Here is a 26398-nt window from a genome sequence, read left to right on the forward strand (position 1 = left end):
AAAGTTTAACCGAATTCTGAATACTCGTTCAGATTTACTCCAGGTATAAAATTTCATTTTAAAGCTTGCCAATAGTAAACTCAACTATACATCTATTTATATTTATATTCTATAGTGTGAAATGGATTTTTTAAAACTCACTGAAAATCATTAGGTCCACAGGAGACGTGATCGCAGTTCGTCTCATCCGACTTGTCGGCACAGTCGATATCCCCGTCACAGACCCAGACATAGGGCATGCAGCGATTGTTGCCGCACTGGAACTGATCCTTCTTGCAGACGAGTGGCGTGCAGCCCGCCTCGTCCTCGCCGCCCGGGCAATCCCTGACGCCATCGCAGCGCTTCACACTGTCCACACAGAAGGCGGAACTATTGCCGGTTGCCTCGCACTTCAGATGGTTCTCGAAGCAGGTGAACTTGTCACAGTTGAGCTCGTCTGAGCTGTCGCCGCACTGATTGACCCCGTCGCAGATTGCCGACGGATGGATGCACTTCTTGTTGCTGCACTGGTACTGGCCCGGCTCGCAGTGGAAGGGCGGGCAGGTCTCGGGCTCGTCGCTGCCATCGCCGCAGTCGTCCTGCGTGTCGCAGCGCCAGTAGAACGGAATGCATTTGTACGTATTCACGCACTCGAAGTGCGCCGCCGTGCAGTTGGCCCGACAGGTGCGTCCGTCCTCGGCGAGCACGAAATTGTTCGGACAGGCGCACTTGTAGTAGGGCGGCTCCGGTGAGAGCAGGCAGAGCGTGGAGCAGTTGGCGTGCAGGCAGGGATTGCCGCTAATCGGCTGCTGTTGGCGGTACGGATGGAAGACGCGCAGGTCCATGGGCCTGTGTATGGTCGTGATGAGCGTGGAGCAGTTCTGGCCATCATACTTGTTGCAGTACTCAATGGACTTGGTCTCCCAGTCCGACCAGTAGATGCGATCCTCCCACACGGCAATGGCGAAGATGTGATGCAGATTCAGAGCCGGATTGATGCTGCGCGCCAGCAGCAGGCGCGTATGATTGCCATCCAAGTCACTGACCGAAATCGTATCCTCTCTGGCATCGCCCCAGAACAGCTGTTGGGTCTCGAAGCTTATGGTCAGGGCGTTTGGCCAGCCCAGATTCTCGCGTATGATCATGCGCGGCTGTGAGCCATCCATGCCCGCCTTGCCAATATGCGGATTGTCGCCCCAGTCGGACCAGTAGATGTGCCGCTGATACGGATCCAGGGCGATGCCTCGCGGCTCGCGCAGCTGCTCGTTGATGAGCACGCGCCGGTACTTGCCGTCCAGCTGGGAGACCTCTATGGTGTCCAGGCCCTTGTCGCACCAGTACAGGTTTTTGGCCACCCAATCGACGGCGAGTCCGTCCGGATTCTTCAGCATGGCCTGATGCAGGGTCTGGGTCTTGTTCTCCGCCGGGCAGTAGCGCTTGATGGTGGCCACAGTGCTGGTAACATCCGACCAGTACAGACACTGGCTGTCCCAGTCAAAGTCCAAGGCGACGGCATTGGAGAGCGAGTGTATCAGTATGGAGCCGTTGCCCGTGTGGTTCACCTGCCGGATGTAGTAGCGATTCGAGAAGATCAGCTTCATCGTCACATTGCTGGTCGCCTTGCAGGTGTGATGGTCGCGCAGCTCGTAGCCCTTGGCGCACAGGCACTTGTACGAGCCGTACGTATTGATGCAGGTCTGCGAGCAAGGCTGCTGCTCGGCGCACTCATCGATGTCCGTGCAGAGGTGCGGACTCTTTGGCAGCACCTTGTAGCCGGGCCGGCAGCGGCACTCGTAGCCCACCACCTTGTCCACGCACTCGTGCTCGCAGATGTCCGCATTGAGGCACTCGTTCTCATTGCACAGCTCCTCGTCCGAGAAGTCGCCGCAGTCGTTCCGTCTGTCGCACAGCAGATCCGCGCTGATGCAGGCGCCATTCTTGCAGCGGAAGTCGTCGGCGCCGTTGCAGGCGCGCGTGTGCATGCAGAGCGAGGGCAGCTCATCGGAGCCGTCGCCGCAGTCCGGCTTGCCGTCGCACGTCTGGTTCTTGAAGATGCACATGCTGTCCTGGCAGTGATGCATTAGCGCTCCGCCCGGACAAGCATGCGGATGATAGAGCGGCTCACAACCATCGTACTCATCGTCGCCGCCGGGACAGTCCTCGTCGCCATCGCACACGTAATGGGAGTCTATGCATTGACCTGCGGCAAGGAGATGCAACATTTTTTTATAAAATTTAATTGTATAATTTATCTAAATAATTACTTTTTATATTAATTTTCTTTGTTATTTATAATATTTTTAATAACTTATTTATTTTTAAAAAGTATTTATAATATTTTCATTACATTTTGTTTTTAGTTGTTATCAATTTTTTTGTAATATTTTTGATAACTTATTTATTTTTTTTTAAATATTAATAATATTTTAATTATCTTTTTTTAGTTTTTATCAATTTTTTTATATTTTTAATAACTTATTTATTTTTTAAAAATATATATAGTATTATCTTTTTTTAGTTTTTATCAATTTTTAAAATTTAATATTATGTATATTTATTATTTTTTGTGATTTTTAAATAGGTTTTTATAGTTTTTATTAATTTATTTATTTAATTTTTTAACTGCTGAATTTAATTTTTTAATTTATGTTAATTGATTAGTTAAATTAATAATAATACTAATATAAAAATATACATATTATTTTTAATTTCTTTATCGTAATTAATTTTTAAATAAATAGCTGATGACTTTAATTTAAATGTGTTCATATATATTTATATTATAAGAAATATATATATATTTTTAATTGTTATTAATTTTTTGTTATATTTTTAAAATTTATTTTTCATTCATTCATAGATTAGAATTTAATAATTTTGTGTAATATTGTTTTACTTATATTTTATTTATTTATATATTTTAAAAATTTATTTATTAAATAATAATGTGACTTACCAGTGCTGCACAGGAATGCCGGTGGCTGGCAATCGGGTATGTGGGCAACGCCTCCACAGTGCGGCCCCTCATCTTCGGCGCCCTGATCGCCGTTGCTGGGACAGTCCTTCTCGCCGTCGCACACCCATTTCTGTGGGATGCAGCGGCCGGAGCTCTTGCACTGAAACAGATGGGCGCGGCAGGTGCGATTCGGGCACTGCGGCCCCTCGTCGGTGCCGTCCTTGCAGTCGCTCTTGCCGTCGCACTGCCAGCTGCTGGGTATGCAGCCGTCGTCGCAGCTGAACTGGTTCACCTGGCAGCTGGTGCGGCAGTTCAGCTCATCGCTGCCCTTGTCGCCCACGCTGTCCATGCAGTCGTTCTCGCCGTCACAGCGCCAGCCGGCGGCGATGCAGCGCCCGTTGGCACACCGGAACTGGCCCAGCTCGCAGGAGGCGCGCGTGCTGTTGCTGCAGTTCAGCTCGTCGGTGCCATCGGGACAGTCCGGCTCGCCGTCGCAGCGCCAGGAGTGCATGATGCACAGAGTGCTGTTCTCGCAGTGCTCGAACAGCGTGTCGCCCTGCTCACAGGTGCGCTGCGGGCAGTGCTTCTCATCGCTGAAGTCGCGGCAGTCGCGCATGTTGTCGCAGACGAAGTTGCGCGAGATGCACTCGCCGCTGCCGCAGCGGAACTGCTCCGGCTGGCACTTGCAGAGCAGGCTGCTCTCGTCGCTGCCGTCGCCGCACTGCTGCAGCCCGTCGCAGGTCTGCTCCTGGGCAATGCAGCGATGATTCTGGCACATGAAATAGTTCTCCGGGCACTTGCGGATCACACAGTAGTTGCGCAGCTCATCGGAGCCGTCCAGGCAGTGGGTCACATTGTCGCAGGTCAGCTCCAGCGGTATGCACTCGCCCGAGTGGCAATTGTACTGCGACTTGCCGCAGTTCGTGTGCATCGGGGCAATGCAGCGCCGTCCATCGGGCGCCAGCACGCCCTGGGTGCAGTGGCAGCTGGCCAGCCCGTCCTTGCTCAGGATGCAGACATCCTCGCAGAGGCCGTTCAGTATCTTGCACTGGTTCGCGTCGCAGTTGATGCTGCTGTTCTGCACCGCTATGATGCCCATGGGGCGGGGCACGTTCTCGCGCAGGAATAGCACATCCGTGCCGGTGTATTTGTTGGCTCGCACCACGGCGTGCAGCACCCAGTCCGTCCAGAACAACAGATCCCCATAGACGGCCATGGCGAAGGCGTGCTTGGGCGTGGTATGCGCCAGCACCACTCGATTCGTGCCATCATAGTTGACCCGCTCAATCTTGTCCAGGCGCGCATCAGCCCAGTACAGCTGCTGGTGCTCCAGGTCAAGAGTGAGGGCATTTGGCATTTTGATGTCGGTGCGTATGATGCGCTCGACGCCATAGCCCGTCAGATAGGCGCGCTGTATGCTCGGCGACTCCTCGTTCCAGTTGGTCCAGTAGATCATGCCCAGGCACGGCTCCACCGAGATGCCGCGCGGCTTGTCCTTGCTCTGCAGCCTCAGCACATTGCGCACATGCGGCAGATTCTTCTCGGCCTCCGGCGACGCATACTGCAGCTCCAGACTGCGTATGGCCGCATCGTTGTTCGACGTCCAGAAGAGCTGGTCGTTGACCATATCGTAGGCCAGGCCCTCGACCCGCCCCTGCTGCATGATCAGCTGTCGCTGGCCGCTGCCATTGAAGTGCACCTGATTGATGGTGCTCAGCTGGACGTCCGAGTAGTAAACCAGCTGCGCCTCGTAGTTGTAGCTGATGGCCACCACATTTCGCATCAGCGTCTCGTTCGTGATGATCTGCACGGGCCAGTTCTTGTTGGCGTGCTCCGTCATGTGGATGCTCTCGATGTTGCTGCGGTAGCTGAAGAGCAGGAAGTTGTCGTACGGCTCACAGCTCAGCCCGTCGGCCGCGAGTCGGCTGTACGAGCAGGCGCAGATGGTGTTGGTGCCGTTGTAGAGGCACAGGTGCTGGCAGCCTCCATTGTTTTGGGCACACGGATTCGTGCCCTGCTGCACACGCTTCGAGTATATTTTCAGATCCCTGATGGCATCCTGCTCGAGTCGGAGCACTTCGCGTGATTGCGATAGATTGGCCAGTGGAGCTACCTTAATGAAACCTATGCTGTACGAGTTGCCCGCCCAGTAGAGGTAGTCTCCCAGCTTGGCCAATGCCACAATGTCGTTGACCGTATCGTTCAAGAGCTCCTCGCGTAAATTTCCATCGTAGTCCACCTTCATGAGCGCATTTCTGGAGCACCAATAGACCTTCGTGGCATCCATGTCCACAATCAGGCTGTTCACTGGCCAAGTCGCGTGCGTCTGATTGACCAGCACGAACAGCTGACTGCCGTCCAGGCCGGTGCGTCCAATGTACTGATCGGTCACAAAGAAGAGCATGCCCTGCACTGGATCCACAGCCAGGGCGGTGGGTCTCTCGACGTTGGCCACAACCACATAGCGATGGCTGCCATCCAGACGCGAGACCTCGATGATGTTGCGCTTCATGTCGCTCCAGTAGATGTTGCCCGCAATCCAGTCGATGGCGATGCCACCCAGCCAATCCTGATGCTTAAAGTCGGCCAAAGTGATGGCCTCCAGCACGGTCTCCCGGTGACTGCCATCCCGACGCACGCGCGAAATGGTGCCCAATTCGCTGTCGCCCCAGTAGAGCATGTCCGTGGCGGCATGGTACTCGATAAAGGTAGCCAAGCTAGTGCGTGAGATGGGCACCAGAGCCTGAATTGAAAGGTAAAAGAAAAGGTTTATCAAAATAGATTCCAGCACATGCTGCAGTACTCCTTCCATACCGGTTTGGGTGTCTCGAACTGTTCGCTGGGATCGATCATTTCGACGCCTTGCAGCACATCAATGGAGTAGAATATAAACTCAGCGCGCGGTACGCAACGGGTTGGATTGTTCGGCTCCACGTCGTAGCCCAGAGCACAGCGACACACATGGTCCGTGGCCGAGGTGGCCAGGCAGAGCTGCTCGCAGCCACCGCGCAGGGGCCCAGCACAGGTATTGGTGCCCGTTTGAGCCTCAGCATAGAACATTTTCATGCTCTGAATACTCTCTGTATGGGTAAAACGAAAGAAGGAGAGAGTAAAGTAGAGATGAGAACAAGTTTGAAAACTCTTGTAGGAAATTCCCTGAATGAGCGATACTAACAATATACTAAAAAGGGCTGGTCTATAATAATTTTCGACTAAAGAAAGGGTATCATGTTACTATAGGTTTTTCATTAATAGCATTAAAACGGGTGTACTAAATGGGAAACTAATCAAATACTTTAAAGTGTCTACGTTTGGTAGGCCCAGAGATCTAAGCATTTAAATATGCGGACAAGCAGACAGACAAAGGCTTAAATTGACTCAATGCGTCATTCTAATCAAGCATATATATTGGGTCATTCACGCCTCCTTCTCCTTCTAATCAAGCATATATATTGGGTCATTCACGCCTCCTTCTCCTTCTAATCAAGCATATATATTGGGTCATTCACGCCTCCTTCTCTCACTTCAAGGTAAAGCACTTTCTCCACCTACTTGTATTGACACGCAGGAAGGACATGTTGAAGCACTGCTCCTTCTCGCAGTGCATGATGACGCTCTGAATGTTCTCGGGAAAGTAGAGCGTGCCATTGTAGACAGTGAGAGAGTTGACCGACGTGATCGGGCTGGCCTCCAGCACGATGTGCGTCTCGTTCTTGGGTATATCGTAGTAGGCAATGCCCGAGTTATCGTACGCATAGTACAAACGCTGCGAGTCAAAGTCCATGGTCAGACTCTGCATGCTATTGTTGTGCGTGTGTATGAGCAGACGATCGGAGCCATCGAGATTCGACTGTTCCAGCTTCCACAGCGAGGTGTCATGGGTGGAGTGAATCCAATACATTTTGCCACTGCGCAAAGAGAATGGAAATTAGTTAAAAATACCCGATTATGGGAAATGAATGAACTCACTTGGCCGGATCCAAGGCGATGCTGTCCACCATGTTGAGGTTCTCGTGTATGTGCGTGGTATACTCGCCCTGCAGATTGCTGGCCAGAATTGTGCCCACAAACTGACCCGAGGAGAAATACATGTGCTTGGCTATCCAATCGATGGCAAAGCCGTAGGGCTTGTCGATGTTCGTGTTGATAATGGGCCCAATCAGTCCGCTGGATATGCCCGCTTTGGCGATCTCATTCTGCTGTATGTCCGACCAGTAGATGTGACTGTCCTCCACCAGAAAGTCAATGCGTTGTGGAGCCACGAGCTGGGAAAGAATAAAAAATGATTAATAAGTTAAGTCATTCAATCTGGGAACTCTGCTCAATGCTCACCCTGGGCGACTGCCGAATGGTGGGTATGGTATGATGATTGGGCTGCTGGAGATCAATGCCGCGGATTTCCTCGCCTATGACAAATAGCAGGATCTGTTCGTTGGGCACGCAGTTGCGATCGTTTGAGGGATCCAGGCGCATCACATGCGGGCACTCGCACTTGAAGGTGCCGCGGCCGCTCAGCAGGCACAGGTGGGAGCAGCCGCCGTTGTTGTCGCCGCAGGGATTGCGGTCCCAGGGCTGGCGACTGGAGTGCAGCACCTGGATGCCAAAGGGCTGAGTGTGGGTGCGATGCAGCACCTGCACATCGCTGCCATTCCATTTGTTGGCTCGTATCACAGACGTCGTGCGCCAGTCCGTCCAGTACACATAGTTCTCGAACACGGAGATGGCAAACGGATGCGCCAGCATCTCCTTGCTGCGCAGCACCACATGATGCTCGGAGCCATCGTATTTGGTGCTGCATATCGAGTCCGACTTGGCGTCCACCCAATAGACGCGCTTCTGCGTGTAGTCCAGCGTTAGGCCGTTGGGCCAGCCGGCGCTTAGCTGCCAATTGGTGGATATTGTGCGCCTGCCCTCGCCGGCCATGCTGCAGCGTTCAATGCGCGGCGAGTTGTCATCCCAGTCGGTCCAGAACAGCAGACCCTCGCGTGGATCCAGCGCAATGGCGCGCGGACTCTCCATGTTGCCAGCTATCAAAGTTCTTCTGAAGCTGCCATTCAGCTTGGCCACCTCAATTTGGTCCATGTTCGAGTCGATCCAGTAGAGATTTTTGCCAATCCAATCCACAGCCAGGCCCTCCGTGGTGGACAGACCCGAGCGCACCACAGCCTCCACGTTGCGCAGACTCTCGCCAACCAGCTGGCCACGGTAGATCTTGTCGTCGATGACGTCTGTCCAGAAGATGTCCAGGCTGGACTCGTTGCTGTAGAGGAAGTCCAATGCGATGATGTTTCGCACCGCATTGTAAAAGCTGCTGGCGGTCAGCGTCTTCAGATTGATGCCACGTATATCCTGGCGATCCGTAAAGATGACATAGGGCTCATCCGGGGCGGTGCTCTTGCACGTGAACTTGTCGTAGGCCAGGTCGTAGCCCTCCAGGCACTGGCAGGCATAGCCCTTACCGCTGCTCTCGCACACCTGCGAGCAGGTGTCCCAGTGCTCGCAGGCGTGCTGCATGCTGCACCGCTTGCCGTTGGGCTGCAGGTAGAGGTGGGGCGGGCAGGAGCAGATGTAGCCCTCGGGCGTGTTGTGACAGTTGTGCGAGCACTCGTGGCCGTGATTGCACAGCTCGTCGGCGCACAGGAAGCCCTCGTCTGTGGTGTCCTCGCAGTCATTGTGGCCGTCGCACAGTTGGCTCACGGTGATGCACTTGTTGCTGAAGCCACACAAGCGATCCGGATGCTCACAGACGACCGTCTCGTTCATGTCAAACTTGCTCGGCTTCAGCTGAGTGCAGTTCACCTCGTCCGTCTTGTCGAAGCAGTGGTTGATGCCGTCGCAGCGCAGGAACTCTGGTATGCACTCGAACGGATCCGAGCAAGCGAACTCGAAGGGCGCACACTCATCGAGCTCCTTCCAGCCGCCAAGCGGATGATTGTCGCTCTTCGTCTGGTTGCAATTCGCCTCGTCGCTAAAGTCCTCACAGTCGTTGACCCCATCGCAAATGTGCATGTCTCCATAGCAGCCGATCGGGCGGCAGTAGCGCTCCCCATGTCCGCATTCATGCTCGCAGCCAAACTCATCCGCATTGTTGCTAAAAGAAGAAGAAGTAGAAGAAGAGGAGCAGGAGATATTTAACCCGTTTTGATTAGGTGCCACAGCTGTATTACCCGCAATTGTCCAGACCATCACAGATATCGGAGAACTGTCGACAGCGTCCATTGCCGCAGTCAAGCTCGGGGCACTTGCTGCCCAAAAAGAGCTCGAACGACTCGTCGGACGAGTCGTCGGGTCCACAATCGATGACACCGTCGTTCACCCAGCTGAGCTGAATGCAGCGGCCGCTCTTCTCGCAGGAGAACTCGTTGCTGTTGCAGGTATTGTGCTCGCAGTTCAGCTGATCCGACCCATCCGAGCAGTACGCAATGGAGCTGCACAGCAAGGCGCGCTGGTAGCACCGTCCGTTGCACACAAAGTGCAGCTTCTTATCACAGGTTTGCGCATTGCAGGGCCCCTGGCTGTCGTTGCTCTCGTCGCTGCCGTCGTCGCAGTCCTCGAAGCCGTCGCACAGATCCTTGCCGTCGATGCATTGTCCAGTGCTGCGGCACTGGTGCCCCGAGCTGCAGTTGGAGCGAACCGGCGCCGTCACCGTCGAGGGCGTCAGCTGCGGTATGCAATGCGTGCCCGTGCCGTTCAGCGTGTAGCCGTCGGGGCAGCGACAGATGGCGCCCTTGGGCGTGTTCAGGCACATGCCAGGGCACTTCGAGAGCGCACAGGCGCTGGGCGTGGCCGGCAGCGGCTGCGTGGCCACGTCAAAGACCCGCAAATCGATGGCATTGCCACTGTGCTGCAGATGCACCGTCGAGCTGAAGGTGCTGGTCATGTTCGCATGATGCACATGAAACCGCCAAATGGTCGAGTTAATGTTATCCACCCAGTAGACAACGCCATTGTGCTGCACTATGGCAAACGGATGCAGCTGCTCCGACTTCAAAAGCACCTCTCGCCCAGTGCCGTCCAGCTTCATGCGCTCGATGGTGCCCAGCATGAAGTCACACCAATAGATGCGCTTCGCGCGCCTGTCCACGTCCAGGCTTCGCGGCCAACGCATGCTCAGCTGCTGCGTCGATTTGGCCAACAGCTCCTTGTGCGTGCCATCCATCCAGGCGCTGATGATGGCCGCTTCGCACGACGCAAACGCCCACTGCGTCCAGTAGAGCAGCCCAGTGCCAGGATCCAATTCCAATGACCTACAAAGACAAATTGATTTGATTAGAATTGCCATCAATCGAGCCCAGCCAAACAGGGATGGGACCAGCTGCTTACATGGGATTGCAGTCAATATTGAAGGTGAGCATCTTGCTCATGTTGCGCAGCGGGGCGACATGCAGCTTCTGGTATTCAGTCCAATACAGATGGTCGTTCACCCAGTCGTAGGCCATGGCGCGCACCTTGCGCCAGCCCGTGGACAGAGTGCGCGAGACGCTGCCGTTGAGCGACTGGCTCCTGATGGCGTAGACGGGCTCGTCGGTGCTGAGGGACGCCTCCTGATCGGGTATCACATACAAAATGGATTTGCCACGCACATTTACATCGATGGCCTTCGGCCCGGTCACATTGCGAATGGGCACCATGACGTCGGGCTCCTCGCCCAGCTGCTCCAGCTGCTGCACCTGCTCGGTGCCCAGCGGCACGCCCGTGATGCGCACCAAACGCTTGTCGGAGTACACCAGAAATTTATCGTGCGCGGAGAGCAAACAGGTCGTCTGATTGTGCAATTTATAGCCGGCTGTACAGAGGCACTTGGCGCTGGCAAATCCGCGCGTCCACAGCGGCACACAAATCTGGTTGCAATTGCCGTTGTTCTCCCGGCACGGATGCGCCACCTCCGGCTGCTTCTGGCGGTGGAAAATGCGAAAATGTGTGCCGCGTGTCACATTCGCCAGCAGCACGCGCGCCTTCAGCGTGAATTTGTCGAGGCCAGCGATGGCGCGGTCCGTCCAGGCAGCCAAATAAATTGTGTTCTCGAACACCTCCACCGCCTGGATGGTCTTCAAAGGCAGCGGCGACTGTAAACAACGGAAATTGCGTTAAACAAAACAATGGCAAACAACGTTGGGCTTTTCTCTGATAAGCCCTCTCTCTTTTCAGATTTTGTTTGAGCGCCCAACGGTTTATAGGTCATGAAAATAGTTGTAGTTTTTTTTAACTGAGGGAATATTGGTATGGAAAACTTGGTGTATGGGACACTATGAATTAGCCTTAGAAAGTCTAAGTTTAATATTTTGCATATAAAATAAACAAATAATAAATCAATTTAATAACTTATAATAAAATATTATATATAATAAATTAATTATAAAAATTTAAATAAATCATAAATAAAATAAATAAATGAAAACAAATATGTATAACATTTGTTTTATTTCTATTTCCTCTAAGTATTTCTTTTAAGTACATCCTTTAAAAATTTCCTACAAGTATTTCCTCAAAGTATTTTCTTCAAGTATTTCCTCTAAGTTATTTCTTCTTAGTGTTTCATTGTAATATTCTTTCTTAGTATTTCCTCTTAGTATTCCTCTTAATAGTTCCGATTAGTATTAGAGGAACAAATATTCCCGTTAAGTATTACCTCTTAGTCTGTTCTCATATTATTCCCTCTTAATATGTCCTATTAGTATGAGAGGACTAAGTACTTCATTATAATGCTTTGCTTCAGCCACCAGGCCTGGGCGACTGCATAAATGCTGCAGCAGCGGCCCTTTATATAGGGCAACTATCACTCATAGCTTAGGTCGCGCTCAAATGTTGAGAGCGGTGTCAGGTAGAGGTCGTTGCAATCGACCAGTGGGAATACTCTCTGCTGGCTTCGTTTTACTTAAGTATAAATACCGAATGCAAGCTGCTGCATACACATAGACAGCTTAAATGATCTATAGATCAACTTCGTGCCTTGCTCTCCTTAGGCAGGCAGAGAGACAGTCAGATTGACAGATATATAGAGACAGACATACGAACAGATATATAGACAGTCAGTCTAGCATAGTTAAATGCATATGTATGCATATGTCTTATAAGACTAAATTATGATATGCTAGATTAATTATGTACATTAATATTTTAAATTATTATATGACATAGACAAATGTTTCTCCTGTTCTATATTTCACTTTATATATACAACTCGTGATACAAGACTCTCGATATAGACATATGCAGAGACCTTTCCTTATACTACATAGCCTAACTAGCTTTTCCATGCTCTCTTTCCTAAACAAGTTAAGCTCTCTCAAATAATGATTAGTATATAAAGTAAACCACTCACATCTGGTAACTTTTTCAGTGCCCAACGCTGTTGTCCCTCGTAGTTGACGCGCTCAATGATGTCCTTGTAGACGTCAATCCAGTAGACATGCTCGCTGGCCAAGTCCAAGGTGACGCTGCTCAGATGATAGACCTGCGTGTTGACCAGTGTGGTGCGATTGCTGCCGTCGAGCAGAGCGCGCGACAGGCTTGGCGACCAGTCCGTGTAGAACAGATAGCCCTTGGTTGGGTCCAGCACCAGAGACGATGGCTGCTCCACCTGCTGCAGTATGAGCCGGCAAAAGGTGACCGCATTGGTGCACAGATAGACCATGCCGTCGTCTTCGTTCAGGAAATACCAATTGCCCGACAGCCAGTCCAAGCGCATCTCCACAAAAACTGCAATCGAGGGCAGCAAAACAAAGCATCAGCAAACACATGCAGAAATTATGACCAGATGGGACTGGGAATGGTACTGGGACTGGGACTGGGACTCACTCTGGTGCGGCGAGTTAAATGCTGAGACAGGCAGCGTCCAATTAACGTTGGCGTCGTCGATGCGCTGGCACTGTATGACCAGCTCGGACATCTTCTGCAGCATGCAGAGCGTGCGATTGCGATGCCAGACCTCGTAGGCGAGAGTGTACTGCACCGGCTGTGTGGACAGCAGTTCTCCGGCTCCGGTGCCATTGACGGCGGTGCTGATGCGTCGAATGGTGCCCACGGAGAGTAGCGACAGGGTCGCCGGCTCCGAGGGTGGCACTGTGAAATTAAGCGGAGGATGTGTTTAGTGCTGGCCAATAAAAACAGCTCACAATTTGCGAGCTCACCATTTATGGCCCGACAGTGGCTGCCCTGCTTGGCGTAGCCGGAAATGCAGGAGCACTCATAGGAGCCGGGCGTATTGCGGCACTGCTGGTCACAAGTGCCGGGCACACTGCACTCATCGTAGTCCACGCAGCGCGTCGAGTTGGCCGACTCCGGCACCTGCCCGGCGGGGCAGTAGCAGCGGGCACCCCGAGGCGTCAGCTTGCAGTTGTAGCTGCAGTTGAGCGCAGCGCAGGCGACATTTTGTTTATCTGCAACAGTTTTCGACAGAGGGGGATCAAAGCGTTTGATTTGTGGTGCCATGCCTTCTACTTACCACATTGCAGCTCGTCGTTATCACAGTCCCAGTGGCCGTCGCAGAAGCGCGACAGCTCCAGGCAGGCGCCGTTGTGGCACTCGGCTTCAAAGGCGCGACACTGGGCCGCAACGCTATCGGGACCTGTCGTCAAAGGGTCGCCGATAATTTAGCAGGGATTAAAGATTAAAGATTATTGGGGGCATTTGGTATTTGTGATTTGGGCTAATAAGCGCAGTCGTAGTGCATAATGCATTTCGGCTACTTACATTTGGTCTCATCCGATATGTCCCCCTTGCCGCAGTCGTATTCCCCGTCGCACACCCAATTGCTGGGGATGCATTTCAGGCTCTGGCCACAGCGAAACTGTCCCTCGTTGCATTTGGGCGACTTGGCTGCAAAGGAGGGCGAACAGAAACCACAATAACAATAACGCAAATGAAGATTTATGAACGGTTTGTTAGCGGTTGCGTTGGTTTTACGCTATTTGCTCGCTGGGGCAGGCATGGGGTGGTCGAGTGCCCTGTGGCTTGGGGCTCTGGCATTCATTGTCTGCTGCTCTGCTGCTCTACTGTGCTGTGGCAACGAATCACTGAATTATTTTCCAAATAAGCAAACTACAAGTTAAGTTTTTATGCATGGTTTGAGCTGCATTCGCAAGTTGTTGTTGCCCGATAAAGTTTCAAGTGCTCCTATAGATAACAGTTTTAAACGGCTCCAATATCAAGAGATATACGTGTGCTCTTAAAACTCTTAGAAACCAACTGAAACTACTTAAATTAAGCGCTATATAGAGCGTGTGTATTTTGTTAATGGATAACACCACCCTTCTCCCGACTTAAGCGCGCATAATACGTGTCAGAAATGGGTGGATACGTCGCCCTACATAGAGATATAGTATACTACTATAGTAGAGATATAATGATCCAAAGAAAAATATAAGCCGAAATTCTATAGAGTATTTATAAATCCACAAATATGTAGTTAAGGCAGCTGCATGACAAAAGCTGAATGCTACGAGACTCGATTTGCATTAATAAAACTTGTGGAAATATTGATTATAATTTGCTCTTTCAGGAAATAAGTATAGCCCCATAAATGCCTCTGAAGTCCAACTCCTCTAGTGAATATGACAAAAACAAAACTTGAAACTTGAATTAGGGGGCTGCATGACAAAAGCTGAATGCTACAAAGCTCGATTTAGAGACCATCAATGCCAATGACTGAATAATATGAATTCCGTGCTCATGAAATATAAAACATATTAATGATTCATAGATGCTCTTAATTGGTGTCCTCTAGCGAATTTACGGGAGAAGATAAATGCGATGAGACTGCATGACAGAAGCTGAATGATATGACACTCGATGGATGCTACATTTGTACGTATATAAAACTTGTGGAAATATTGATCAGAATTCGCTCGCTAAATACACGGCATAGCCATATTACTGATTAAGAAACTGTGCTCAACTCTTCTAGTTAATGTTACAAAGGCAAAGCCTGAAACTTGAGCTAAGGCAGCTGCATGACAAAAGCTGAATGCTACAAGAATCGATAAAGTTGCATTAATAAAACTTGTGGAACAATTGGTCATAATTTGCTTTTTTAGGAGAAAAGCATAGCCCCATTAATGTGACAAAAATAAAACTTGAAACTTGAGTTAGGAAAGCTGCATGACAAAAGCTGAGTGCTACAAGAATCGGTGTACATCATTGGTCCTTCAATGGAAGGCTGCATATTATGAAGAATGTTTAGCCCTGACTTAAGTTACATAAAGCATTTTAAATCTATCAACACATCAAGCCATCAGGTTCGATAATAATACTCGATTTCGATAACTACTCGACAGCTATTTACCGATATCTATGAAACATGTGAAAATATTGATCATATTTGCTTGAAACTTGAGTTAAGGCAGCTGCATGACAAAAGCTGAATGCTATGAGAATCGATGGAAGTTGCATTAATAAAACTTGTGGAACAATTGGTCATAATTTGCTCTTTTAGGAGAAAAGCATAGCCCCATTAATGTCTCTGAAACTGTGGGCCATCATTTCTTCAAGTGAATGTCATAAAAATAAAACTTGAAACTTGAATTAGGGGGCTGCATGACAAAAGCTGAATGCTACAAAACTCGATTTAGAGACCATCAATGCCAATGACTGAATAATATGAATTCCGTGCTCATGAAATAGAAAACATATTAATGATTCATAGATGCTTTTAATTGGTGTCTTCTAGCGAATTTACGGGAGAAGATAAATGCGATGAGACTGCATGACAGAAGCTGAATGATATGACACTCGATGGATGCTACATTTGTATGTATATAAAACTTGTGGAAATATTGATCAGAATTTGCTCGCTAAATACACGGCATAGCCTCATGACTGATTAAGAAACTGTGCTCAACTCTTCTAGTTAATGTTACAAAGGCAAAGCCTGAAACTTCAGTTAAGGCAGCTGCATGACAAAAGCTGAATGCTACGAGACTCGATGGAAGTTTGCATTACTAAACCTGTGGAAATGTTCATTATAATTTGCTCTTTTAGGAAAAAAGTACAGCCCCATGAATGCCTCTAAAACTGTGGGCCATCTCCTCTAGTGAAAGTGACCAAAAAAAACTTGAAACTTGAGTTGGAGCAGATGCATGACAAAAGCTGAATGCTACGAGACTCGATGGAAGTTTGCATTACTAAAACTTGTGGAAATATTCATTATAATTTGCTCTTTTAGGAAAAAAGTACAGCCCCATGAATGCCTCTGAAACTGTGGGCCAACTCCTCTAGTGAATGTAAAAAAAAACTTGAAACTTGAGTTGAGGCAGATGCATGACAAAAGCTGAATGCTATGAGACTCGATGGAAGTGTGCATTAATAAAACTTGTGGAAATATTCATTATAATTTGCTCTTTTAGGAAAAAAGTACAGCCCCATGAATGCCTCTAAAACTGTGGGCCAACTCCTCTAGTGAAAGTGACCAAAAAAAACTTGAAACTTGAGTTGGGGCAGATGCATGACAAAAGCTGAATGCTACGAGACTCGATGGAAGTGGAAATATTCATTATAATTTGCTCTTTTAGGAAAAAAGTACAGCCCCATGAATGCCTCTGAAACTGTGGGCCAACTCCTCTAGTGAATGTAAAAAAAAACTTGAAACTTAGGGCAGATGCATGACAAAAGCTGAATGCTACAAGACTCGATGCAAGGTACATCAATTCCTGAAACTTGAATAATATGAAGCTTGTGGAAAAATGTATCCTCATTGCTCACGATATAGAAAACATAATTATATGATTTACAGAAATATAAATGCTTCTTATTATTCTAGCGAATTTATGGCAGAAGCTAAATGCGATTATACTTACTACCTGACAGAAGCTCAATGATATGACACTCTACGGATGGTATATTTATTAAACTTTCAGACTGTGATTATAACATTGTCTAGTATTTTGGGGTGGAAGTGAATTTTAATAATAACCTAAATTCTACATATTAAATACATATAAATCTACATTTTAAATTTTGCGACTCTAGCTCCAAAGATGTAGCCGATATCATTTTATTACTTTCTCATATTTCAGTAAATCAACAAGTTGTGAGAAATTATGAGCAATGCGTACAATATTTGCAAATATTCAAATCATTGTTTATAAAACTTGATGACAATAGAATACAATTGTTTATTAAAAAAATAAAAATAAATTATAAAAAAAATTTATGTATAAAACAAATATATAATAATTAAAAGAATAAAAAAATAATGCTTACAAAAGCATTTAATAAGTAACAAAAAATCAAAGACAATGAAAAACAGTCGTTGTGAGGATTTAATAATAAAAAATTAAATATGTTAAAATATTTTTTTTTTTAAATAATAAAATAGACTATTAAATTCTATTAAATATTTAGCCAAATAAAAAAATATATTAATAAAAAGAAATATAATAAATCCTCGTCAAATTGATTAAATTGATTTTAAAACTTACTCAATCAGTCGTAAAAGCAATTTACATATTTGAAATATCCTTATTTAATCCTTTTAATCTCTCTGCACAAAAAAAAAAAAAAAAAAACACCTTTCCAAGGCAAAGTATTCACCTCTCTAGATTTAATATTGAGCTCTACTAATACATTTCTCTTTCTCTACATTTATTAATCCTTTTTGCCTCCTGCAGGCACAAACCGAGTGAAATCCCACCCACTTTAGCTCAACAATATAACACTTTTTCGAGTTCTCTTAATTAATTTGCATTTAAATATGCATTTCTCATTAGTTCTTTGAGGAATTTATTGCTGCATACTTTCCTGTGGCATAATTTAAAATAAATTTGACAATTCTCACACTCTTCGAAATACGCAGCATAGCTGGAGCAGAGCCGCTCAGCTCTCGAGGCATTCTCCAGTTGGGAGTTTAAGTTTTAACTGCGAGTTCCGCAGCACATTTTTAACACATTTTGTTTCATTTTACCGACAATATTAAAAAAATGCAAATTGTCACGCGAAAATACTTTGTGAGAAATAAAAAGAATTCAAATAACGTCCTCCAGCTCGAGCCCGAGCTGGTTGTCAAAATCAAAGGCAGCTACAACAGCTACAGCGCGCTCTGGACGGCATCCACGCGCGGCCATAACCATAAAAGCCACGTTGGCGACACATGGGACAGCCGAAAAAAAAACAAAAAAAAAAAAAAAATTGTTTGGACTGCCAAGAGGTTAAACTCCAGAGACACAACGACCGCTCACAGCTGTAACAAAAGCAGCAGCAGCAGCAGCGACAGCAGCCACAACCGCGTGCCAATTTACATGGCCGAAGGATGGGCCAGTGGGCGGCTATTGTTTCTCGCCCAACTGATGCTGGCCGTATAATATTTAATAAGCCCAAGGGCATGCAGATGCTTTGTATACATTTAAATTCTTTATTTTATTCCATTCGATGGGGTGGCAAACCAAAAACAACAAATAACAGCCGAAAATGTCAAAGGAACAGAAGCGAAACGCGCTTACAACAATTCTCTTGGCCGAGTCGAGTACATTGAACCAACTGGCACATAAACTGGATTTTTGGCACTTAGTTAATCAACTTGGCACAGGAGACTGATTCAGAACAAAAAATATATATATACCTATATCATAAAGCAATTGTTAAGTATTATTATCATATCTGGGGAGTTGTAAAAACTCAGCTCAAATTATCTGCAGGCTAACAATGCGAATTAGAACATAAATAAAATACCTTGGAGAGCGGCAAGAGGCTGGAATTTATATTGAAGGAATTGAGCTGCAGGATAAAATATTCGAATGAGCCAAGCAATTATTTACACTCGACACAACGACTTTAAAAATAATTTAATAAAATAAGCAAACATTATAATTAAAGAGATTTAGATTTGATTGCCATTGTGCATGCGTGCAAGTAATTTCTTTTGCTAAAAATTCAGCTGAATTTTTATTTAATTTAATTTAATTTTATTTATTTTTTATTTAAATTAATTTATTTAAAAATTTTTTTTTTAATTTTTTTTTTAAATTTATAATTAATTTATTTAATTGGAAATATTTAATATATATTTAATTTTATATTTAATTTAATAATATTTAATTTGAAATAAATTAAAACAAATTTTCGCATCATGACGTAGAAAATTAATTTTTCATTGTAGAAAATTAATTTTTAATACGACTAAAACATTTCTGATAATAATTTTTGTTTTTACGAAAATATAAATTTTCAAATTGCTGCATTTTATCTGGTTGCACATCTCACTTAAGAGATTTTCTATAATAAATTACCAAGTAATGTCATGTTCCAATTCTGGCTCTGTTCAAATTTAAATTAAAAGGTAATTGCTCTAGTTTTGATTTTCATATTGTCGAATATAACCATTTATACATTCTAGTTCAGCTTAACTTGATGCTGAATATTTCTCTTCGCCTTAGCTCACACTCTTGTCGTTCGGCATAATTGAGTTGAGTTATGGCTTTTAGCATTGAGGCTTGCACTTTAGTTAGAGAACAGTCAAAAGTTAAGCAAATGAATCGCTGCACATAAATTTAATAAAGTTTATATTCAGCGAAAATCCCCTGAGAAACTTTTTCAGCCAGGGCAGGCAGTTTAAATGCGATATATCAAGAGAATTACTCTATATAAAAAAAACTCTGCATATGTATGTGTATGCGGGTATTTAAGTGTGTCTGTGTGCAGTCAGCGAGCTTTAATTGAAGGAGGAGGAGGATGCTAAATGAAAGAGAAAGCAAACAGCGCATAGTGTGAAATGCATGAGGAGTTTGGCACATGGTACGTAGATGAAGAGACGCTGTGGCTGCCACATTTATTATAATCTGTTGCATTAATATTTGCCGACAATTTGTCGTCAGAGACGTCGGTTGTTGCTTGTTGTTGTCTGCTGTCTGTGCGCTGTGCTCGATTCTTGCGGTTGTCGCCATAAAAATACTATAATATAAAATGAAATTAAAAATGCCAAGAGAGAGGGAGAGAGAGAGACAGAGAAAGAGAGGGCAGTCGAAGCAGCAATGCAACTGAGAGCTCTGGCTGCTTCATCTACTCGTGGTTGTTGTTGTTGTTGCAGTTGTCAACGTTGCCATTTCTCAGCAGTCAGCTTGAAGTTTGTTGTTGTGTTTTTATTGGCATACAGCGCAAAATGTCTACACATTAATTTAGTGACCGACCGACCGACCGGGAGCTATCTGAGAACTTAAAGCACAAACAGCGGAAAAGGCAAATGGAAAAGGCAAATGGGAATGGAAATGAAAATGGAAATTCATTTGACAGAGTTTAGAGTTAAAGTAACATTTGAAAACGGAAATTTGTGCTGTTCACCCACAATGGGGAATTGCGATTGGGGCTGGGCAACACGAGCCACTAATTGCATTTGGTGTTTTTGGTAGAGGCTTTTACGCATTTTGTGGCGCGCTGACCAGGAGCACCTGTCATTAGGCGCACTCATGCCCGAAACGTTTACAGCCAAACAGTCAAACCAATAATATAGCAATCAACAGCAAATGGGCAACAGCCACAGCCACAGCAGCAACTAGGGACAAGGACTCAGTCAGGCAGGACTATACTCACCACAATCGCTGGTCTCATCAGAGCCATCCTTGCAGTCCGGTTCGGAATCGCATTTCCAGCGCATTGGTATGCAGGAGCCATCGTTGCATGTGAAATACGATGGCAAACAGGGACCTGAACACAAAATGAGAACGTTAAAACTATCGCATCAACATGTATGAACATTAAATAGAGTTACATATATGAGAGAGAGAGGGAGAGAGAGAGAGAGAGAGAGTTGCAGCAACGCATCAAAATGCAAATAACCAATTGGATCTAACTCAAGAATTTCATTTTAAATCAGAAATTCATTTGATGGCAACTGCAGGAACTTGTTTGCAGCTGAAAACTATTTTAATATTTATATGGAATCATTCACTGATAATGCATGTATGTATGTGTGTGCCAGTTTTCGCTTACCATTTAAGTTTTCTCAGTAATTTTCATAACTAAAAATTTGATTAAACTACGAATGCTATCATGTAAATACATTTATTTTCCATATCTTAATTCATTGATTTTTCTCTTCTTTTTTGATATCTTCCCCATATTGTTACGCTCAATTCCTCTGCGATTTACTCTTTGCCCCTCAGATTCTTTTATTTCAATGCCCATTCTCTCATTAGTGATTCTCTCATTTCTGATTTACTCAGTTTTCTTCTTTTTGCTCTTAACATTATATGATTTTTTTCTCTTATTATTTTAACTTTTTCTCACCATTTTCTATTTGGATCTCACTATGAGTCTTTCTATATTTTCTATTATTTATTTATCTCTTTTCTTATAGCTCTATATATTTTATATAGGGAAAACTCTGCAAAAATCTTATTAATAAACGATAATAAAATATTATTATCATAAAATAATATAACAATATTTATAGAATATCATAAATTCATGTTAAAAGTACTCGAACCAGGGAAATGCTATTTTTTATAAATTTTACATTTAATAAGAAAAAGCTAATATATTATGCCATTAGTGCTTATCCGTTTCTATAGTTAAACAACTATCAATTATTAATTTTCGACATGAATTTATTAACATTTACTTTGACATTTGACTTTATTAGTACATATAGTATGTACATCTGGCAACGACAAATTACTTTGGCTAAATGTTTTTAGTGCATAAATTGTATAGAGCTGAGCTCTCTGCCCATAAATTTGCAACTTTAACCCATTAGGCATGGTGTCTGGAGTAACAATTTAATATTTATGCTTGATTAGACAAATATTTATTAGCATACGCATTTCGTGCTTGCTATCAAGACTTGCTGCTTAATATATGTATGAACGGAACGAGCGTTTGATACAAATGTAACTCTCCAGCCAGTGTTGTACACTCACAAACAGAATTCATGTTTATGCAGTTTGTAGACAGCAGTTGTGCCCAGTAGCTGTCGCCTTTTGTACGTGCCCACAATTAAAATTAACATAAAGAGCAGCAGCAACAAACGTTTTCCAATTGTTGTTGTTGCTGTTGTTGCTGTTATTATTATTGTTGTTTGATTGTGGCAGCAACTGGCGACGATGCTGCCAACGTTCATGTACGTGACTTTGGAACATTGCATCATTAGTTTAGCTTGGCTTGGCTCTGCTCCACTCCACTCAGCCCTAGCACAGACAAGCCTAGCTGGTCCGGCCTGGCGTGGCCTTTGCCTCCGCCTGGTAAACAATAAAAAACTAATTTAAATTTGCTTAACGCATAAATAAAAGGTGTCAAAATGTTGGGGGGAGCGGCGGCTTCCTGATAACTTTGCCTACAGCTCACCAATGCTGATAAGCTGCTGTCGCTGCTGCAACTGTTTCTACTTGCGTTGCGGGAGGGCAAACAAACTTGTTTTACCCAAACACCCAAACACAACACAGTAGCCGCTGTTGACACAGCCGCCCGGCGGACTAGCTGCAGAGCTCCCATAAAAGCGCGATGAGCCGGCAACAAGAGCCACATATAGATTTCAACATGTCACTCAAGTGTCTCGCACTCTGCACGTTCGTCGTGCTGCTCAGCATTGGCGCTTCCAGCGCGAGGACCCTGCAGCCCCGGCCAGAGCAGCAGGTGCGACAGAGCAAGGATATGCGCATCGGAAACGGTGATCTAGCCATTGATGGTGTCGATGATGATGAGAAATACAACGCTGAACTGGATGAATTTGATGAGAAGAACATTGGTGAGCTGAACAAGCTCATCGATGATCTGGAGGGCTGGGAAAAAGAGTCGCGTGCCGCACCTAGCGGCGGCAAACGTCAAGACAAGCAACGCGTTGGTGCCAACAAGCGCAATGGCAACTGGCGCAAGACCGCCAGACGCACCATCAAGCGTGGCGGCAAGCGCGATGGCAGCAAGCGCGGTGGCAACAAGCGCGGTGGCAACAAGCGCGGTGGCAACAAGCGCGGTGGCAACAAGCGAAGAGGCAACCAGCGTATACGCAACGGCAGGAGGCGGAGAGCCGGTGCCCAGCGTGTGCAGCGCCCACGCAACTAAGCCATCTCCAGTTATTACGCTGAAAAGCATTTAGCTCATACAACAACAACGTCAATTAATGTGCACCACAACATTTTTTTAATAAAGTTAGCGAGTTAAATTCACAGCTCGTGAATGCTAAACACTTCTTTACCCGTGTTTGAAATTCTTCTTATTTCTTATTTAAGACAAAAGGTTATTTTTAGCTTTTAGGGAAATGCTTATTGTAGAGTTTTTCATCTTTGCAGTATAACCAACAATAAGCGAAAATTAATAGCAAATAATTTTCAAGAAGCTTTACCCTAACCCAATATGTTTAGATGATGCTAGAGACTCGTCAGGTAGTTCCCATGGGTTTTTTGCTTAATTGAATTTAACTTTCATCTCACTCTTGAAATACTCTCGCACAATTGCCTATATAAACTCGAAAGAAAACTCTACAAGCAACAGCAAGCTTGCAAATTTAAATACGTAAATTGTAATTTTATGTGCTTCAATTATATTGATTTCATATATTTTTGTTATTAAAATATATATATTTAATACATAATTGTAGTAGACAATTATTTTTAAATATTGTTTATATATTTATAATATAATATTTTTTTTTTATTATTATGACATATCAAATGTATATATATTATATTATTTGTAGTGGACAATTATCTCAGCTTTGTTTATCAAATATAATTTATTTATTTTTAATTATTAAAATATACTAAATATATATTTAATATAGTTTTGTTGTAGAAAATTACTTCAGCTTTATTTATTAAATATTATTTATATGTTTATTAAAGAAAAGATTTATTTATTTTTATAATATAAATATAAATTGTATACTAAATATATATTTTATATATTTTTGTTGTAGACAAGTATTTCAGCTTTTTTCATAAAATTAAATTTGTTAAATATGTTTTATATATTTTTGATTATTATAATATACTCTATATATATTGAATATATTTTTGTTGTAGACAATGATCTCATCTTTGTTTATTAAATATTATTTAAATATTTCTAAAATATTATTTATTTCATCTTAATTATTAAAATATATTTAATATATTTTTTTAGTAGACAATTATATCAGTTTTCTTTATCAAATATAATTTATATATTTATTAAATATTATTTATAAATTTATTTAATATATATTATTTGTACATTTATAGTATTGAATATATTTTAAATTATTTATATATAAATTATCTGTATTGAAAGCAATGCAATTTACATTATTTTGCCAATTTAACTGAACTCAAAAAATTGTTTGCAGTCAACAAGTATAAAAAAATGAAATGTATTCTATTTTTTATTCATTTATTTATATTTAATATATGATTATACATATCACATGACTTTTCCATTATTGGAAAAAAAAAGCTTTACAATTCAGCAATGTTTTTTTTTTTTTTAGTAAAAGTAACTTTTATTCAAAGCCTGCTCAATGTATTCAGCTCATGGAATTGTCTATTTGGGCACGCTGCAGCTGTAAAGTTAATGTGCATCGGGGCCAATTTATTGTGTGCATGCAAATAATTCTTGCAGCTTCCCCATTGTGTGAGCGGCTAATGCAATAAGTATATATCCGAGTGCATACAAATAGTGCACGTTGGGGGAATTCACGTTTTTGTAGCGCACTGTTTGGGGCGATGCGACGAAACGATGCGCGACAGTTGCCCACGTTGGCCGCATAGGTGGCGCTTTTATTTTCATTGTTATTAACGCACCCGTTAAGTTTAATGGCTCTTCTTGTTGTTATTTTGCTTTCGGTTGTGTGCGTGCAGCATGTGCTGCTGCAGGTAGCCACAAAATATGAGAATGTATATGTGCATAAATATATACATACATATGTATATACAGCATCATAAATTCTGCGCTTTTGTCTGCAATGCGTGCCACATTTGTTGTTGTTTTTCTCGTTTTTCCTTTGTTTTTCCTTTAGTCATATATATATCATATTTGCGCTATCCATAATTTATGAGCCTCGCAATCACATTTAGCCACTCGGCGCCATTCGGAATTAGTTTTATGCCATTTTGATTTAGTTCACGTGGCTTAAGTGCGTTTTATTGCCCCAGATCATTCAAGAAGCCCGCCGAGCCGGCATATTAGCAAACAATATTTGGCATCATTTGGCAACATTAAGCATTATGGAATAACTAAGACCCGCACTTGACTCTACTTACAGTCAGAGCCTTTGTGCTGCGCATACTTAAGCTACCTTCCGCTCTCTCGATATGCACTCAATTTCAGTTTATTTTACTTTCAGCTCATCTTTTGTAATGTCTAGCAGCTCAGTTCGTTTACCTACCGACCCAAGCCCAAACTACCTAGAAAGTCTCGTTGCTCCCATTGGGCTGGTTCTGAAAACAATTTCTCCATAATTTCAACAAATATTTATCCAGACGGTATTTCTTGAGGAAAATGTATGCACAAGGTATTTAACTATTGTTACATATAAGTATGTAAGCAACATACAGCAGTGCCTAATGCAGTTGTTGAATATTCATATATTATGAATTACAAAATCAAAATAAATAATTTAAAAAAATAAACAGACATATTTAGTTTATACATTTGTTTTTGTTATTTTTTTTTTTAAGTTTAGTTATTATTATATATTCAATAGCTCAATTATTCATTGCAATGGCATTTTTGATTTCATATTAATTTTTTCTATTTTTGTTAGACAAAATTTGATAAGAATACAAAATAAATAAATAAATTAATAATTCATAAATACATTTCAGAATTTCATTTTATTTTAAATGTCAGTAGCTCAATTATTCATTGCAATGGCATTTTTAAATTTCATATTAATTTTTTTCTATTTTCATTAGGCCAAATTTGATAAGCATAAAAAATAAATAAATTAATTAATAATTCATAAATACATTTCAGCATTTCATTTTATTTTAAGTGTCCGTTTTGACGAATTTTTTTGAATTATTAAATATGCCATGAAATAATCAAAATAAACAATTCTATTTATACAAACGGTAAATAAAAAATTTATCAAATATTCTCCAAAATCCGTATTTGAACACACAACTCATATATTTAATTCTTTTATTTATATATACAAATTTCTTGCCCATTTGAAAGCCAAAAATAACTGAATTATTTCAATTATAATTTGTGTGCTTTTCTGTTTATTATTTATTTTATTTTACTTTTTTGCCATTTGCTTGCGAAATTCTTTTATGGAATGCGTTCGTTTGGCTTGGCATTGTTTGCTTTCTACCTGTAGCCAATTTTCAACTCAGCTCTGTCTGCTGTTGGCATTTGGTCAGCAGCGCTGTGGATGACCATGCGGGTGTCTGGCCATCTCCACTGGGGATCTGCTGAATTGTCTGTGTGCTCTGTGCGTGTGTGTGTGTGGATAGCCGTAGCTGTAGCCGTGTGCTCGCTTGCCACTGACATTTGCCAAATCAAATAGAAATTTTAATTGACTCTTGCTGCTGCTACGTGCCATACCGTTTCGTAAGCGTG

General features: G+C 43.7%; 2 protein-coding genes across 4 annotated transcripts in view; one reads left to right on the forward strand and one right to left on the reverse strand.

Moving 5' to 3' along the window:
* The window catches only part of LRP1 (LDL receptor protein 1), an 80031-nt gene that overhangs the window by 5546 nt on the left and 48087 nt on the right, over positions 1 to 26398 (reverse strand). For 2 of the 3 annotated variants that reach the window (XM_089262014.1, XM_089262016.1), the window contains exons 2-15: positions 20453 to 20566; positions 13628 to 13753; positions 13380 to 13502; positions 13066 to 13314; positions 12734 to 12997; positions 12258 to 12634; positions 10259 to 11001; positions 9103 to 10182; positions 7268 to 9026; positions 6905 to 7200; positions 6488 to 6843; positions 5750 to 6015; positions 2936 to 5678; positions 142 to 2179 (exon numbers count right to left, since the gene is read on the reverse strand). In XM_089262014.1, the coding sequence (XP_089118140.1) occupies positions 142 to 2179; positions 2936 to 5678; positions 5750 to 6015; positions 6488 to 6843; positions 6905 to 7200; positions 7268 to 9026; positions 9103 to 10182; positions 10259 to 11001; positions 12258 to 12634; positions 12734 to 12997; positions 13066 to 13314; positions 13380 to 13502; positions 13628 to 13753; positions 20453 to 20566 (10534 nt within the window). The remainder of the gene's footprint in view (positions 1 to 141; positions 2180 to 2935; positions 5679 to 5749; positions 6016 to 6487; positions 6844 to 6904; positions 7201 to 7267; positions 9027 to 9102; positions 10183 to 10258; positions 11002 to 12257; positions 12635 to 12733; positions 12998 to 13065; positions 13315 to 13379; positions 13503 to 13627; positions 13754 to 20452; positions 20567 to 26398) is intronic. The other variant, XM_089262015.1, reaches the window with a different exon arrangement.
* Positions 22364 to 23045, forward strand: LOC115563724 (uncharacterized). Its single transcript, XM_030387162.2, has one exon. It carries the CDS (start codon positions 22397 to 22399, stop codon positions 22916 to 22918), a length of 522 nt encoding a protein of 173 aa, XP_030243022.1. The 5' UTR covers positions 22364 to 22396; the 3' UTR covers positions 22919 to 23045.

Source organism: Drosophila navojoa, chromosome 5 (genome assembly GCF_054131105.1).
Source record: "Drosophila navojoa isolate 15081-1374.11 chromosome 5, UAZ_NAV_1.0, whole genome shotgun sequence".
NCBI classification, from domain to species: Eukaryota; Metazoa; Arthropoda; class Insecta; order Diptera; family Drosophilidae; genus Drosophila; species Drosophila navojoa.